Source organism: Gallinula chloropus, assembly GCF_964237585.1.
Source record: "Gallinula chloropus genome assembly, chromosome: 4".
NCBI lineage: Eukaryota > Metazoa > Chordata > Aves > Gruiformes > Rallidae > Gallinula > Gallinula chloropus.
Genome location: NC_140088.1, coordinates 28420803 through 28437495, shown reverse-complemented (window position 1 = coordinate 28437495; position 16693 = coordinate 28420803). Strand labels below are relative to the sequence as shown.

Sequence of the window (16693 nt, the reverse complement as noted above, 5' to 3'; positions counted from 1 at the left end):
TCTTTAACTTAATATTCTTTACAAATAGCATTGCTAACTTAAGGCAATAAAAGTTGAAGGTAAATAGTCCTGAAGACCCAGAATCATCTGTACCAAAAGTTATAGAACATAAATATGTGATTGTGGAGATGTTGAGCTGCACTGAGGAAAAATTATTAACAATGCCTATAACCCGATTAGCTCACTCTTTCATCTGCACCGATGTGGGCCCAACACCTTAATGTAAGTACATGTAGGACATTATTGATATCAACTGACTGTTGAACTGCTTGTGCAGATTTTTCTTGGTCAGTGGATGAACGAGGTGTCTATCCTCCAGAAATTCAGCACACTGGCTTTTGTGGTCTTAGTGCACAAGGGCAAATTTCCATAAGTAGTTGTACTGAACTGAACTACTTGCATGTCTAAAGCAAATAGAACTTAGCCACAAAGTTATATATTGTTGTGGGGAATGAATGGACTGAGAGAGGTTAGAGATTTTAATGAAAAGATGAAGATAAGATTTATTTTTTAAAAAAAAAGTTGTTCTTTTTTATAACTATTTTGAGCAAACTGTCCACTAAAAATAATGAACCACAATGACTAACAGCACATTCAATGTTTTTGCTTATATTTTTCAGTTAGGTAATGAAGACACATTTTTTTTAATAGGAAACTAGATTGAGTTCAAAAACTATTTTAAATGTAACATTATTTGTTGGATATTAGTTTGCTTTGTCTGGAAAAAACCCAACCTCTTTTGTGTTCAAAGATCACATCAGATAACAAGAAATAGATCTTTTATTTATGCTATTAACACTGAAATAGTTTTCTTGAGGTGCAATATTTATTTTTCTGCTTTGACAAGACACGTTTATTGTTTTTCCTGCACAGCACAGATGTTTCTAGTAAGAGGAATTTTAAAAGGGCACTATTTTTGTGTATCATATTTAAATTTGTAATATTGTAAGATTTTGCACAAGTGTGCTGGTATTGTACTGTATAGTATCACATACTTGAGTTTTGAAATAAAAGTATGGTTTCAAAGTCCTCAATGTTGCTACTTTAAAGGTTTGTTTTTTACACGTGCTCTGTCTGCATATTATTGGTTACATTCTTATAAAATACATACTGCCTCATCTATTCTGTGTAACGTAGTGCCATGTTACACATACCAAAGCCCTTGTTCTTAGTCTTTTAGTTCTTCGGGAAGATGATGTAGAAGAAGCAAGCAAACCCCTTTTTCAGTAGAGAAAGTGTTTGTAAGCAGGGTCATTCCTGTCATACCCTAGAAACAAGATGAGAGAGGAAACTGAAATATCCTGGAGAGTTTTAACTCCTGCTTCAGAGGGAAGCTGCCTGCCACTGAGGAGGTTGAACACGAAAATCCACAAGGGAGATTGTAACCAAAGGAGACTGAGTGAAAGGTTAGGATTCTTTATTTGCTTTCTGTTCTTGTAGGCTTGGGTGGTCTGGGAGGCCTGGACTGTGGGAGTGCTGAACTTCTAGACCAGCAGGAAGGAGACAACGCTCAATTTCCAGAAAGAACAGAAATGTCATTTTGGATCTCTGATAGTCTGTGTCAGGAAGAAAAACTTTCAGACAGTGACAACATTGAAAGGAATAATTACCAGGATAAGACCCTGATATTTGTATTTTCCACATAAACAGCTTGGGAATTTTTTAATTTGTTTCCTCTCCTGTTGTTCAGCCTTCAAGTTTCCTGTAGAAATTATTGTAGAGAACAGTTAAGTCTCTTCTCCCTTATCAAAAACTTTCTATTTAGCAATCCCTCATCAGCATTTAAAAACATGCTGGCATGAGATGCTAGGACTTTTGCTTATAGTTTACTGTAAGTATTTAGGTAAAATGCTAATTAAACATTCAGTACAAGCTTGCTTTCTTCACCACACAAGTTAAAATGAAGACCAACAAACAGGTGAAAGACCTTTTGTATTGTTACAGTCCAGTTAAGTGATTTTCACACAGTTTTGGAACAGCTGAAATATAAAAAGGAATAAACTGAGAAAAAAACATTTTCCCCATCTCATTTCATCAAAATTCTAAAATTCTTTTCTCCCTCTCCTAATCTGTGGTTTGCTCCTACAAAACCACATGTTGGAGCTTATATTTTTGTATGTTGTTACAAAGGTATTGATCTCGTTTTCCAGCTAAAAATCCTATCAATAATATGGACAGAGTTTGACTAAAGGAACTTTGCCACAGTGAAGATAATAGGCACAAATTGTTAAAATTTGGAAGGACAATGAATGTACAATTTTAAAATGTCTTCAGAAACCCAACTGTTGATTCTTTTTCATGGTAGGAAATATTTAGCAAGTCAAGGTAAGCACAGAGATGGTAAGATTTCCTTTAATGTTCTCAGTGTTTTACAGCCACAGTCTACTAGTCCATGAGAGTAAATTAAGTTCTGCTCCTACATTGTGAATGATGTGAATCCACTTTGAACTTGCTTCAGTGAAAGGAAGTCCGATTACTGTATTTCTGATTTCCATCACTTTGAAGAGGCAATTGTATACAGCACGACAAAGGAGCAAATAGAAATTGGAGCAATAAATTTGTTTTAGGATCTCAAGGAAGTTTACCAATATTAAGTTCCAAACCACAAGTTTCAGGGTTTTATTGCTAATGGGAGACATGATTTCATTAACCCCAGCATTCTCCGTTTGGCCCTGTAGATGCCTGTCGATGTTATAGCATACCATAACCATGTTATGTGCTGCTGTAAGAGATAGATCCTGTGCCCAAATAAAAGTTAATTCTATCTTAATATATTAAGTGGGAAATCACTGCAATACAAACCACAGTTTAAAGAAGTAGCTACAGTTACTCCTATGTTTACAGGACCTTGAAAACAGCCTGGGGATGGAGGACACTTGAAAGTATACTGAATCACAAACTGAACCCAACATAACAAATCCATCATGTTGCAAAAAACAACTCATTCCCTTCTGACCTATATGAGCAGGGAAAGCAATTTATTAATCAGGCCTCAGCTAAAGAGGAGGAGTAGACAAGCTGGCTTTTATTATCTGGAAGAAAAGTGGGAGGAGAGGCCTAAGTCTATAATACATACAGTTGTTGCAAAACATAAGGGAATAAACTATTTCCTGTGTCTGTTTCCAACAGGAAAAGAACTGATAGGTTTGCAGCACAGTATGGCTAAGTCAATGTAGACTGGGGAAAACTTCTCAACAGTAAAGCACAGCAAAGGACTGGATAGAGCAATTGAGGAAATGTTAGGAATTTGTCACTGGAAGTCTTTAGGAAAAGGTTAGACAAACATCTGTCAGGAATAAGGTAAATACAGCTGATCCTACTGACAGTAAAGGGAATTGTCTGATCTCTTGAACTCCATTCCTGCTCTATGTTTGTTAGAATCTCTGCAAGAAATCATTTCTTTGCTAACACTTCCTGAAGGTTTTAGTTAGAGCTGTGAGGATCTGTGTTTTGAATCAGTTTATTGGAATCATGGTTTGTCGTAACTTCACAAAGGGCAGCAGTGAAGGGACTGGGTCCCACCTCTGTTTCTACAGTGTCACAAGGAATCCCATTTATGGTAGTCTATCTTCAAATGTTCTCAAAATGAAGTATCATATTATCTCTGTGTTATGGTACCTGTTTTTGCATGGGAACTCTTAAGGCAAAGGAAGGTAAAAGTACTATATCAACACAATTAGGATAGTGGGGAATCGATGCCCTTCCAATTCCAAAAGAAAAACCCTGCCTGGGATACTGTGACACAAAAGAGAATTCATTTGATTTACAAGATGAACAGACAACATGAATAATGAGCTTTTAATCAGTAAAACAGGAAAAAATAGCAAAAAAGAAAAACTTCTTTCAAATTGTTTACTGACTTAATAGTCTGACAGTCTTATCTTCCTTCCTCAGCTGTGTTTTCTGAGTCAGCAGTAGTTAAATTTTCCAGCAAACCCTACATGAAAGAAAGTGCAAAGGGTTATTAGGGATTTCCAGTCAGTGACCTCACCTTTGTGGGGGACAGTTGACACATTTGCTCTGACATTCTTTCCATGTACAGTGACAGCTGAAGTTGCTTTCAAGAAGTCATCTCAAAGGTGGTCTGACAGTATCCAATGCCTTAACTCTTCTTAGTACAGGAGACAAAGAACCTTGAATTGTCTGAGTTGGTGACAATGGCAACTTATTTTGGAGTTACTTCAGCAGTGTTTTTCATCTGGGTTATGACATTCATGGCTCAAAATTACTTTATAACAGGTATGTAAAGTTCCACTTTAAAAGCTTCCTGTTTGAACTAAGGTATAGTTGAAGTACTTGAAAAAGTAGCTAGATTTGCAAACAAAAATGAGGTGAAAGGAGTGTGTGTAAATGTGTTTCTGGCATAGGAAACAACATTGTTTTGAGAAGACAGTGCAATGAAAGCTATTTAGCACATAAGACAACTCTTTCATTGTTAGTCTAATTTAATTATTGTCTAAATACTGTAGAATTGTTGCCTAAGTGCTACAGAACTGCATGTTTTAAAGATTTAATATTGCATTTAGGATTAAGATCAGATTTATCAAAATGTGATTTTTTTTTCTTGTATTATTTTAAAAAACACAGCAAAGAGAGCAAAACATGCATTAAAAGAGTTCTATGTGTCTGTGATAAAATGTTGTGCTTAATGCAAAGTATTTTGCTCTGATTTGGTAATGTCCTGACACAGTTTTGATTTGCAATATTGAAGGAAATGTGTAGCAGAGATCTCCAGAGGAGTCATGCCTGTCTCAAGTAATACAGTGCAAAAGTCCTTCTTTGTATATGAAAAAAATTAGAATTGCCAATAGCAGTTTTATTACACAGATCTTACATAACCTTTCTCCCTCAAACGTTATTAAATTAAGCTCTTCTTTCAATCAGGCTCATATAATATTACCTTCTTCTTTGTGTTAGCCAAATATGAATGTTTTCTCCTTCAAATTCCATAATCAACTTGACACAATCTACTCTAACTGCAGTAGCTACTAGGATATATGCAGATACTCAATATACATCAGTTATTTCACTGCAATTTTCTAGGACTAAATGCATGTCCTACATATGTAAAAGAACATAAATTGTTGTTGCAGGTAATTGATTCGCTTATCTACTGGCAGGCTTCTGAAAGAAAGGTGGACTGAGTGAATTAGATGCTTAACTCGAGTCCTATTGAAATTCCACAGTATCTAACAACAGTAGTCTCCTCCAGCAATCACAATCCCTGAGTAATTTGCACTGGGGAAACAGAGAGCTTGAGTCTTAGTTGCCCTCCAATTTTCCCTTGGGGTACAGAGTTCAGAGGTGATTCAAGTGATCAAAAGACCTGAAGATGCTACTGTTCTCTTTCTGGATGTCTTCCTCACACCGTAAAACTATCTGAAATTTAGATTGAAGCTGATAATTTTCCCAAATTTTTTCTTTTACTTCTCTATTTTGTTTCAAAAAGCTTAGCAAATTCTAAGATACAAACTTGGTCTATGTCCTACAGTCATTTTTCATAAGTCATTTAAGACTTAATTTTCTGGTGAGAAATCTTTATGTTATGCAATATATCTATCATAAAATCCCATGTAAAAAATATTTTCCCTGTAATTGAATGACTAAAGACTGTAATAATTTAAAAGTAGCTAGGACACTTTCTAAGGTTTCAGGAAATTCCATGCAATCAACTGCTTAGCTTTATTGGAAATTCCTAAGGTTCGTCATTGAGAAACTTTAATTCTCAACATGACGCTTTTTTAAAACTTCTATTACAGATTCACAGAATGGTAGGGGTTGGAATGGAGCTCTGGAAATCATCCAGTCCAAAATCCCCTTCTAAAGCAGGATCACCTACAGCAGGTTGCACAGGACAGCATCCAGGCAGGTTTTCAATATCTCCTGGGAAGGAGACTCCACAAGCCCTCTGGGCAACCCGTTCCTCTGTCACCCTCACAGTAGGGAAGTTTTTCCTTATATTGAGATGTAACTTCCTGTGTTCCAGTTTGTGCTCATTGCCCCTAGTATTGTCACTGGGCACCACTGAAAAAAGTCTAGCCCCATCCTCTAGAAATCCAGCCTTTAGATATGTGTAAGCTTTGATCACATTCCTTCTCAGTCTTCTCAAGACTAAATAGACCCAGGTGTTTCAACTTTTCCTCATACAAGAGGTGCTCCAGTCCCCTAATCATCTTTGTAACCCTCCACTGGACTCTCTCCAGTAGTTCCCTGTCTGTCTTGAACTGGGGAGCCCAGAACTGGCCACAGTACTCCAGATGTGGCCTCATCAGGGCAGAGTAGATGACCTCCCCTGACATATTGGCCATGCTTTTCTTAATACACCCCAGGATACCATTGGCTTTCTTGGCTACGAAGGTGCACTGCTGGCTTTTTAGCTCAAATCTAAAAAAAAATAGTTAACCAAGTAAGCAATAAGCTTAAGAATTAAGTCTGATCATAAAAATTATTAAGGGGCGAAATGACTTAGGCATAAACCCTAGAGGAAGAATGGGGGTCTTGAAAACTAAGAGAGAGGAATTGTGGGATGTGCCTCAGCAGCAGAGATGGAGTTACTCAGGAAAGTAGAAATGATTCTCAAGAGGACCTCAAGAGTTGTGTTAGCAAAATGGAAAACTTAATTTTAGAACACCTCTCTGTCACAGAAGTACTTTGGCAAAAATATTGTGGCCTTCCACTACCTAAATGAGGCCTACAGGAAAGATGGACTCTATAGCAGAGAAAGTAGTGATAGGAGAAGGGGTAATGGCTTTAAACTAAAAGAGGGCAGATTTAGATTAGACATTAGGAAAAAATTCTTCACTCTGAGGGTGGTGAGGCACTGGAACAGGTTGCTCGGAAAAGCTGTGGGCGCAACCCCCTCCAGGGGGTATGGGGGCTTTGGGCAACCTGGTCTAGTGGAGGGTGTCTCTGCCAATGGCAGTGGGGTTGGAACTAGATAATCTTTATTGTCCCTTCCAACACAAACCATTCTGTGATTCTAAGTAAATGAAGACATACAAGATGACATTCATGAATTTAGGCTGTCTGAAAGGAAGAAATTTGACAGTATGAATCATCTTCACACCAGGACAACTTGGATAGACTTGAGGTCCTTGATACCTACACACACATCTTCACTGAGCAACCAGGCTTCTCTGAATCCTCATGCAATATGTTTGGGCTGCTCTTATGTTCAAGTCAGGGATGAATGCAGCCATGAGTTGGCTATGGGGACTGTGCAAGTATTCACTAGCTTGACTGACATGTCACTGGGTCTACATCATACTAATGGAAGGGCACAGCTGAGATAGTTCAATGATTGCTTTACCAAACATTTAAGTCCAGTTAAATTAAGGACAGCAGAGACACCTTTGACCAGAAACGATTTCCAAACCTACCAGACACTGTGGGAGTAGGAGTGAGAAGCCTGCCTTCCTTTGGCACTCCACACAAGCTTAGTCATCTTTTTATCCCCTTCTCATTGTGGGAGTGTCTTGGCTGCTACTTCTATCTTTTCATTCATTAAAATTTAATTTAACCTCAGTGGCTAAGAACTCATGTTGTGGATTTGCAGGCATCACTTCGTCCTGCCTTGAGAGTCTAAGGATTGCCTGTATTCCAATACATAGATTTTATGAGGTATTCATTAGTGTGCATACCTGGTGGACACACAGCCTGAAAAGCATATTGAGTGTGGAAGTAAAACCTATGGATATTGGCTATCTGAAATGTTTGCAATGAAATGTTGAAATGTTTCATTTAATTTGGCTATTGCTGTACAAATCTCAAAAAGAAAAAAAATCTTTTTCCAGCACATGCTTCCAGAGAAATGTGGAAGCAAAGGGTAATATACTTTCTCCTTTTTTGTGTGTAAATTATTGAATTCTATCCTATGTTCTTAACACAGCTAAGAAAGTAGAGTAGTTGTAATCACACCTAAGCCATGCCCTTCCTGGTGCTGGTGTCCTGGATAATGTGCCAGCTGTGGATATCTAAAAAAGCTGGATGAACTTATGGAGTAAGTCCAGGGAAAGGTGTCATAAATCCACCTGTCCTATCCCTTCTTTTCCTGCTGCCTGCCAAGCACTCAGTAAATTGAACACTTGGGAGTGGCTGTGGGGTGGAAGCATCATGCCAAGCTAGAAAAAAAAAAGATAACTAGGGATCTTTATAAGCATATTTTCTTATTGGTACATTAATTCAAGGAAAAATATGTATGCTGCCTCAGATAGAACTTATACTGGTCATAATGGTTTACTGCTAGAATCAGGACCTCAGTACAACTTTCAGTTATATCATTTTAATTTTTGAAAGAGAAAAAAAAGTCTCTGATTACCCTTCCCATTTTGCATGAGTGTCTTTAGTAAGAAACTGACTGTAGGTAATGAATGAAATGCCAACTATATGTGCATTTAGTCTAATAACAGTCAAGCATTTTGACATTCTAGTCAATTATGATAAGCAAATATGTTCTGATTTTAAGGTATGCCTTTTTGATAGAAATTAGTTTTCAGGTATCATCGGGTTCCAAGCTTTTAACAATGTTCAATTTAGTGGAATGTAGTGTTAAATTATTCATAAGTGTTAAGATTCAAATACTAACCGTGAATATTTATGTCTAAATTACAGGTTCCATTCTTCCACCCTGCAGGATCACAGGTGTAGGAATTTATCTTGAGGGAAAAGTGAACTTCTCAGAAGCAAGTAATGCATGTAATCAACTGAATCTGCAATTGGCAAGTAAAGCCCAGGTTGAAAAGGCTTTGAGTCATGGCTTTGAAACATGCAGGTATGACATCAGTTAATGTCTCGTTACCTTCAGTGAACTCCTTTACATGCACCTGTGGCTGGTGATAAATCTCATAGTAAAAGGACTGATGCTTTTTTTGTAGCTTTGGATGGGTGAAAGATGGATTGGTTGTCATTCCTCGGATAACATCCAACAAGAAATGTGGTCAGGGCAAAACTGGACTAGTGCTATGGTATGCTGAACTCTTTAAAACATTTAAAGTTTACTGCTTCAATTCCTCAGGTATGTAAGCATAGCAACTGAATTTTTGTGTTTTAGTTTGATTTTTATTATTTTCTAATATCTGCATATTATAATGAGTTGTTATAATTTTTTGGTCTTTCCCCCCCAAGTCTCAGATTTTGTGAAGCTGAATTTAGCTCTGAAATGGAAAAAAGCTTCCAAGAAATACAAAAGATCAATTCAATTAATTCAAGTTGATAATTTGGTGCTGCCATGAAAGCTCCTGACTTGCTTTACCATTCTTTAATGTTAACACAATACTCTTAATATGTTTTGATTATTTAGACACGTTAATTTGAAGGTTAAGTGAATTGAGCCTTTAGCCAGAGCATTTGTGTGTGGTGTGTATTTTCTTGCAAAAAGACCAAGAGTGGCATACTTCAGGAAAAGCTGAATGTTTTTTGTGGTATTAACTAAAAATAAATATTTAGCTAGAGGCATTGTGTTCCTGCTAGTGACCCATATCTATGGTTATTATGTAACAACTATCCCAGTAATTAGAACATATGAAGGATAAATAAAGTGTTTCTAATCAGTCCCTTGACCTTGCCAGTGAGTTTTAGATAACACGAGTAAGAGATTTCATTCAAAACCCTGACATTTTTCAAGAAAGATGTGTAAATAGGGGTTGGAAAAAGCTGGAGAAAGATGTATAGGTAAGATATCCCTATGAAAAGATATAAAGACCTAAGCCCGTCTCTGGTGACTGTGCACATTGGAGCTTACAAAGACTCTGATGATGAAACTTCTAGGTAGAAGGCCATGCTTTTACCAGTGGGACTTTGTTCATGATCTTGAGTCATTTTAGTGAAGGAGGGTAGATAATGTAAGTAATCAACTTACAAAGTATCTGACTGGTGATGAGAAAGCACTGCAGAGAGCAAGCATCATTAAAAATTTACTTACCTTACTTACCTCCTAACCTGTAAAGTTAAAAATTACATGATTGGGCTAACTTAGTCTTTGTCTACAGTCTAAAGCTTTTATGGATAAATGCATAGATGAATTAGTTCTCAGACAACACGCTGTAGAACAAGCTTCTCCTGCTGGTACTATTATTTCTTCTGTTCCTATGCAACGTGGTGTTTTGGTGCATCAAATATGTGTCATCCTGCATCAGAAGTGTTGGGTAGGAAGGATAATGCTAAAGAGGTAGCAGGTAATTTCAAATTACTTGTCGTGTTTCACTTTAATTCAAAAAACTTATACTGTTACCATATGTAAAGAAAGTTAACTGAATAGCTAGAAACAAACAGTTATGTATATTTAACATGGGGATGGCTCTGCATTTTTTTAATTTTAATTGCCAAACTGTTGCCTGTTCTATGTATTTCTTACCCAAAATATTTCACAGAAGCTCATTCTGTTAATTTTCTTTGTGCCAAAGAAATGCCAAAATCACTTGAAAATGATAGTGGAAAAAGTAAAAAGCCCTTACCATTTAGTTTTTTATTCTGTGAATGGAACTGCGTCATCAGACTTCCCACAGGGATTTATTTGCAGAACAGTACATACGTCGTTTCCCTGTTATCTATGTTGTAATCTGCTTGTTACATTAGTGAAATTTTTATAGCTTTACAGAATATAGAACTTCACCAGAAAAGAATAATTTTCACATGAACTAGATTCAGAACTCAGCTTTTCCATTTACATATAAAAATCCACTTGCACCCACATTTTTATATAGGCAATTTCACATCATTTAAATTAATTAATTTCTGAGTGTGTCTGGAGTTTATTTCTTTCTAGCCCCCATTAGAAGTGTGTCTCTTGTTCATCTCTCACTGGTGTCTGCTTTACCTTTCAGGTAGCTTTATGAGGTACTTTTCTGTCCTGGAAATCAAAGTAGTGTTCCAAGTATCAAAGTGCATGCATATATTGAACATACGCAAAATATAATAAAAATATCTTTGCATCTTGGGTCTGCAGTTAACTGGCCTTCTCTGTAGGAAGTCATATTATTAGTTTTTAGGTGGACTATTATTTTAAGTATGTTTCAGGAGAAAACTTACAAAATGAGCATCATACTTGCTCAAAAAGGTGTGTAATTGTGGATGTATTGATAAGAGGTGCGTAATCTGGGTTTTAGCCACTTTTTAAACAGGCATGTCTGATTTGGGTGAGGCTTTTGGGAATCAACAAATAATTTCCAGAAGGGAATGACAGAGGAAAAATTTCTATAAACTTGTGTGTACAACTCTTACCATTTCCTTTCCCTGCTGCAGATGTTCAAATTAATTCATGTAAACCAGATCCAGCTACAACTGTACTACCTTCACCAAGTACACCAACGGACTTAACTGCATATTCAGACTCTGGTTTGACTGAGAACGTCACAGCAGTGCCCAATGTGACTGAGACAGAACCATCCCTGAAAAATATAAGATTTCGAGTAATATGTGTAACTGAAACAATATTGCCAACAGAGGGGACCACTACCAAAATGCCGGAGGAACACGCAATGATCGACTCTCCTAACTACACCTCCCACACTGCTTTTAAGAACGACACCATTGTCTTTGGAGGTAAAGGCCATACATGGAGGCTATTTAATCAGAAGAGCTAGTTATGTATGTGGTAGTTGTACAACTGCTTATTGCTATTTTTGTTTGCTGCTCCAGCATCCGTTTTGATACAGCTGAACCTGGAGGCAGAATAGGAGTGTCACTGTTTTGCAAAAGCGAAGCTTGTAAGGCAGAGGAGTTAAAAGTTATTTTAAAGTAGAAGTAAGATCTTATTTTTTATTTTTTGATAGTATCTTAATATGAAATTGTGGAAGTTCCTTCTGGTTAATGTGATTTGGGATAAATACATATCTGAGAAAGTCTCGGCAAATACCATGTGCTCAGAGTAATGGAAAACTCAGCAAGCTCTTAAAAACAAAGGAAGCCAAGCAAGTTTTAAGAAGTGCTGTTCTCCAAATATGGAGGTGTTCTCCAGATATGAGGTGTGAATAAGGAGTCCTAATATACAGCAGCTGAGAGGTACACTAGATATGAGGCAAAGTATTCTAACTGTGACAATAGTGACTCACAAAAATGTGTTGTCTAAGCAGGTTGTAAAAACCCTCCAATGAGCAGGTTAGACAAACATCTGTCAGAGATTGCCTAAATACCTGGGTTAGTCTCTTGAAAAAATGAGTGGGAATAACTAAACTGCTGAAATTCCTAGCACCTCTCTCTATTCTTGAGATCTCTTACACTGGGCTTTTTTTAGAAGAATCTGGATTTATGCTTACGAGTCTTCAGTAAGTCAGACTTAAGTACGTATAAAAACTGTATGCTTCCTTACTTTTATCTCCAGGTATCCCCACTGCACTTCTTGTACTGGCACTCATTTTCTTCATCATTTCAGTTGTTCTAGCAGTCTGCTATATCAAAAAGTAAGTTATGGTTTGTTTGTCGGGGATTTTTTTTCCCTTTTTCTCTTGAACTAAGTTAACTCCTAGAGTACAACCAGCGAATATTTTAAATAAATAGCTAAAAAAAGCAGAGAAGTAACAAGCATAACATAAACGTAGCACAAAGAACTAAACGCTGTTGTTAAGCAGAAAAAGTTTATTATTGCTGTTGCCATTCCCTGCTTTGGAAAAGGATCCAAAGACAAGTATCACCTACTTTTGATAGCATGCTGAGTGTGAAACTTTTCCAAGTGAGCCAGAGTAGCAACACTGCCACAGAAAGAAACAGCAATAAAGCTGCACTAACAGGCTTATATACAAACAGATGCACTTCTTGTTTCTTTCTATGGCAGATTCAAGGTATAAGGTTTTGTTCTTGGTTTGGGTTTGTGTTCAGAAAAAAATAATTGTTGAGCTCATTTGCCATGCACAAAGCTCTTCAGCGCAGTGTGTCTCACATCCTAGCCCAGTTAGCTTTATCGCTGTGTACCGGGAATCCTGAACATATGCTGTCCATTATTTTAAAAAAATTACAAAGACGCTACTTTAAAAAGCATACTTCTTGAAAGAGAACAATGATCTAGCATGCCACTATTCTCTGTGAGATTTTTACTTGTGTATGGCAAAGGAAGTTAATTCTAAATACTTTTTACTTTATTTCTTTCGTGATACTACAAAACTATGTCCATGTTTCTGCTTTACTATCATTTTTCTATTCAAAGGTACACGAAAACCTTCCCATTTTCAAACAAGAATCAGCAAAAAGAAATGGTTGAAACTGCTGTTCTCAAAGAGGCTAAGTCAAATGACAAAACACAGGAGAAGGAAACAAAGAATAACGGAAAAAACGCAGAAGAGTCTAAAACCAAACCCGAGGCCACAGTAAAATGTCTAGAAGCAGAAGTCTAAGGAGAAGAATGTCTACTTCTTGATAAAAATATAAAAGGAAGCACACAGAACTTAGCAACGCTTTTAAACATGGGTGATTGTAAATACTCATGAATGAATATTTACAATATTAACATAGGAAAACTTAGGGTTTAATAACTACATCTTTAGCTATAAATGCTCTTGCGGAAGAACACGGTATTGTATTTACATAAAATTTAAAAATCCATAATACAGCTCATTTTTCATCTTTATTAAAGAAGTAATTAGGAACGTGCTATTAATGACATGCAGTGTGTTAACTGTAGGCATGGAATTCAGATTAAAAGGTTTCTTTTATCTGGCTGGAGGATGTCTGCTACCTGAATGTCTAAAATAGTTATGATAGCATACCTCTTCCTCATGTAGATAAGCTTATTTCCTTTAAGTAGTTGCATACAGTTTTTATAAAGTCTGTTTACAAATAGAAGCAGTAAGTATGTTTACAAGTAAGTAAAAAATTAAAAAATCAACCCACTGTCATTGAGATACCCCAGGAAGTACAAAGATGCTGATGTTTATATATACACAGCAATTAATAACTTTCTTCATCATATCATAATTTACGGTTTTATTTATTAAAACCTGTATCGTTTTTCTGCATCAGATATTTGATGGGGCAGGGGTGGAAATTGAACTGTATCTCAACAGTTGTATTTAAGATCTTTTGTGTGTATTTAAGTGTGGCTTACATTATAAAGATCTCAAGTGGTATGGGACTTCACAGTACTTCATATAAAATGTATGGTATATATATTTTTCTGGACAATTTATTCTCATTAAAACTGTCTCCCATTAAAAATGCTCATATAACTCTAATGTTACATAAGTAATTAGTTGTTATAAAAGAACAACACTAGCAATTTATCCAGTATTTTCTTAAATAGTTTCGGTAACTTTTCATGTGAAGGAGTTTATTATGGCAAAGGAAGCTTCTTTTTAGATCGAGCAGGTTGAAAAAAGCATAGTCTTAAATAAAATAGCAATAGCACTGCTCACTTTTATTGTACTTTCTACAGTGTAGGATACTGGGTTATAAACTTTCCTGTGTTTGATTCACAGAAATTTAAAAACTGCCCAGTGGTTATATATTCCACTAGATACTGAGTTACAGCATCTTGCTAACAGCAGACATAGAGACTCCCTCTGTTGGTTTTCTTTTCTCTGTGATTCCGTCGAGCACTAAAACCCACTGATTTCAGATGTCCATCAACAGAATTTCAGGAGAAAATTGTGCAACAGAGGAAAGTGCTAGATACAGCCTTCCCCCTCAGTTAAGTCCTTCCTCTCCTTGCAAAATACTGCTGTAATGCCACATCTCTCTCCTGGCAACTTGACTGAAAGCACCCTATGCCATGTGAGCAGTGAGAGTAGACAGCAGAAATAAGGCCATCAGCCTTATTTTCACAACACTGACAGAACAGCAAACAGGCTTCTTTCTGCATACAGGCAACACTAGTGGATATCAGGTAATGTTGGACTTTTTTGTGACATATTACAATTTCCCTCTCTGCTTCACTTTTCCATGCTTAAGAGATTGGAAATTATCTGTTCTTTTCCCCAGCACCAAAATAAAATTATCTATCACTTCTCTTACTCTCCTACTAATATCACCTCTATTCCACAGGTATCAACTTCCTTTTGCCTCAGATTGTCTCATTCACACCTACAGAAATTCAGAAAATTGTTCTCTAGTTCCATTCAGGATGGAAGTTTGTTGTTTCTGTTTTAGATGTAAACAGAGGTGCTTTTTTCCCCTGAAGTGTTTATTCTTAAAAAAATCTATACTAGTTGATATATTGCCTTAACCTATAAATGTCTTGGTTTATCTGATACTTTAAAAACTCAGATAGCTGTCATCCTAACCTGCACACTGACACCTGGCCATTGCACATAGTTTTGATCTGCCCTTTTCCATTACACAATCGATACCTCAAAGGCTAGAAGGAGCCTGTTACACTGTTCTGTATGTAATAAAAGCTGCCTATAAGTATTAATCAGTAAGTACTGTAATTGATATTGTCTGTATATAAAAAGTACTGCTCAGTACAAAATGTTCTTTCTCATTGTTTAATAGAATTGCAAGGGTTGGACCACTAAAAAGCAAACAGGAAACATTTAAGTACTAGACAGAGAGTGTCAGAAAACCAAACCCTTAACTGACAGTACAGAAACTTAAGAGAAAGTCTTCATTATGTGTCTGACTTTTCTCAAGTGTGCTTTTTTTTTTATGAGATGTTCTCAACAGCTATGAAGTTCCTTGATGTCTCAGAAACTTCATTATGCTCAAGTATCTTGTACAAATAATTCATTCCACCTAGCAGGAGACCACAGTTTGTATCAGTCATTTGACAGTAACTCTAATATGATTCCCACACTGAGGCTACAGATGTTTGCTGACCTTAGGCAAAAGGGGTGGTTGGCCTGCAGGAAATACAGCCAGGTTCCCAGTCCAGCCCAATCCCTGTCTGGAATACAGAAGTCCCTTTATTGTGGGAAGTACGTGTGTCTATGTGTGAACAGAAGTGGGCAGGAAGGGGAAGTACTACTCCTTTTCTCCTCTTCAAGTTAGGAAAAAAAATACCTACAAAAAACCACAAACCTCTAGAGTTAAACCTTGACATGTCAGGATGCTGATGACTTAGAGGGCATTCAAGGACTTCTAATCCTAAATAGCTTAAATTTAAATTAAAATTTCTGGCTGTTGGAGATCTATTTTTTTTCTGAAGCAAGCGTTCACCCTTGCCAGACGCACCCAACTTCCCCACCCTCCTGCAGCCCTGGGTGCTCTCTTCCCCCTGCTGTTCTGGTAGGGTCGGGGTGGTGGTGATGAGAGTGTTTGGCACCAGCAGTGCCTTTGAAACTGCTACTGATTAGAGCTAATAGCAAAGCCGGAGAACATTAGGTATCTTGCAGCCCTTCAGAGAGGGGGAAACTTGAGCTGTGCAGCACTGCCGAGGGCGCGGCAAGTCCCGCCCGGGGAGAGGTCACCCCATTTTCGTCATTCAGGCTGTTACAGGGTTTCTCTTCAAAGAACACACCCCTACACGCCTCTTCCACTGGGGGGGGCTGCTCCGCTCAACTGGGACCCGACGGCCGACTCCCCTGCACGCCACGGTGTTCCAACCCGGTTCGCTGCCGGAGGAGGGCGTCGCGGGCAACGGTGGCCCAGCCCCGGCCCGGCGATGCTGCCGGGAGCCCGGAGGGGCGGGCCCGGCGTCCGCCGTGTCCCGGCAACGGTGCGAGCCGCGCGCTGGCGTCACCGAGCCGCGCCGGGAGTCGCGGGCGGCCCTGCGCCTGCGCAGCCCGCCGACTGCCGGGGCGCGCGGGGGAGCGGCCTCGTTCCGGTCCCC

The 16693-nt window shown here is 37.9% G+C and overlaps 1 protein-coding gene across 1 annotated transcript; it reads left to right on the top strand.

Annotated features, from left to right (window-relative positions):
- Positions 1–4157: 4157 nt before the first annotated feature.
- LYVE1 (lymphatic vessel endothelial hyaluronan receptor 1) lies at positions 4158–14140 on the top strand (the record flags this gene model as incomplete). Its single annotated transcript, XM_084264006.1, has 6 exons — positions 4158–4239; positions 8611–8770; positions 8874–9013; positions 11239–11538; positions 12317–12395; positions 13136–14140. 6 exons carry the CDS (start codon positions 4158–4160, stop codon positions 13320–13322), a joined length of 948 nt encoding a protein of 315 aa, XP_084120132.1. The 3' UTR covers positions 13323–14140.
- Between the last annotated feature and the right edge of the window lie 2553 nt (positions 14141–16693).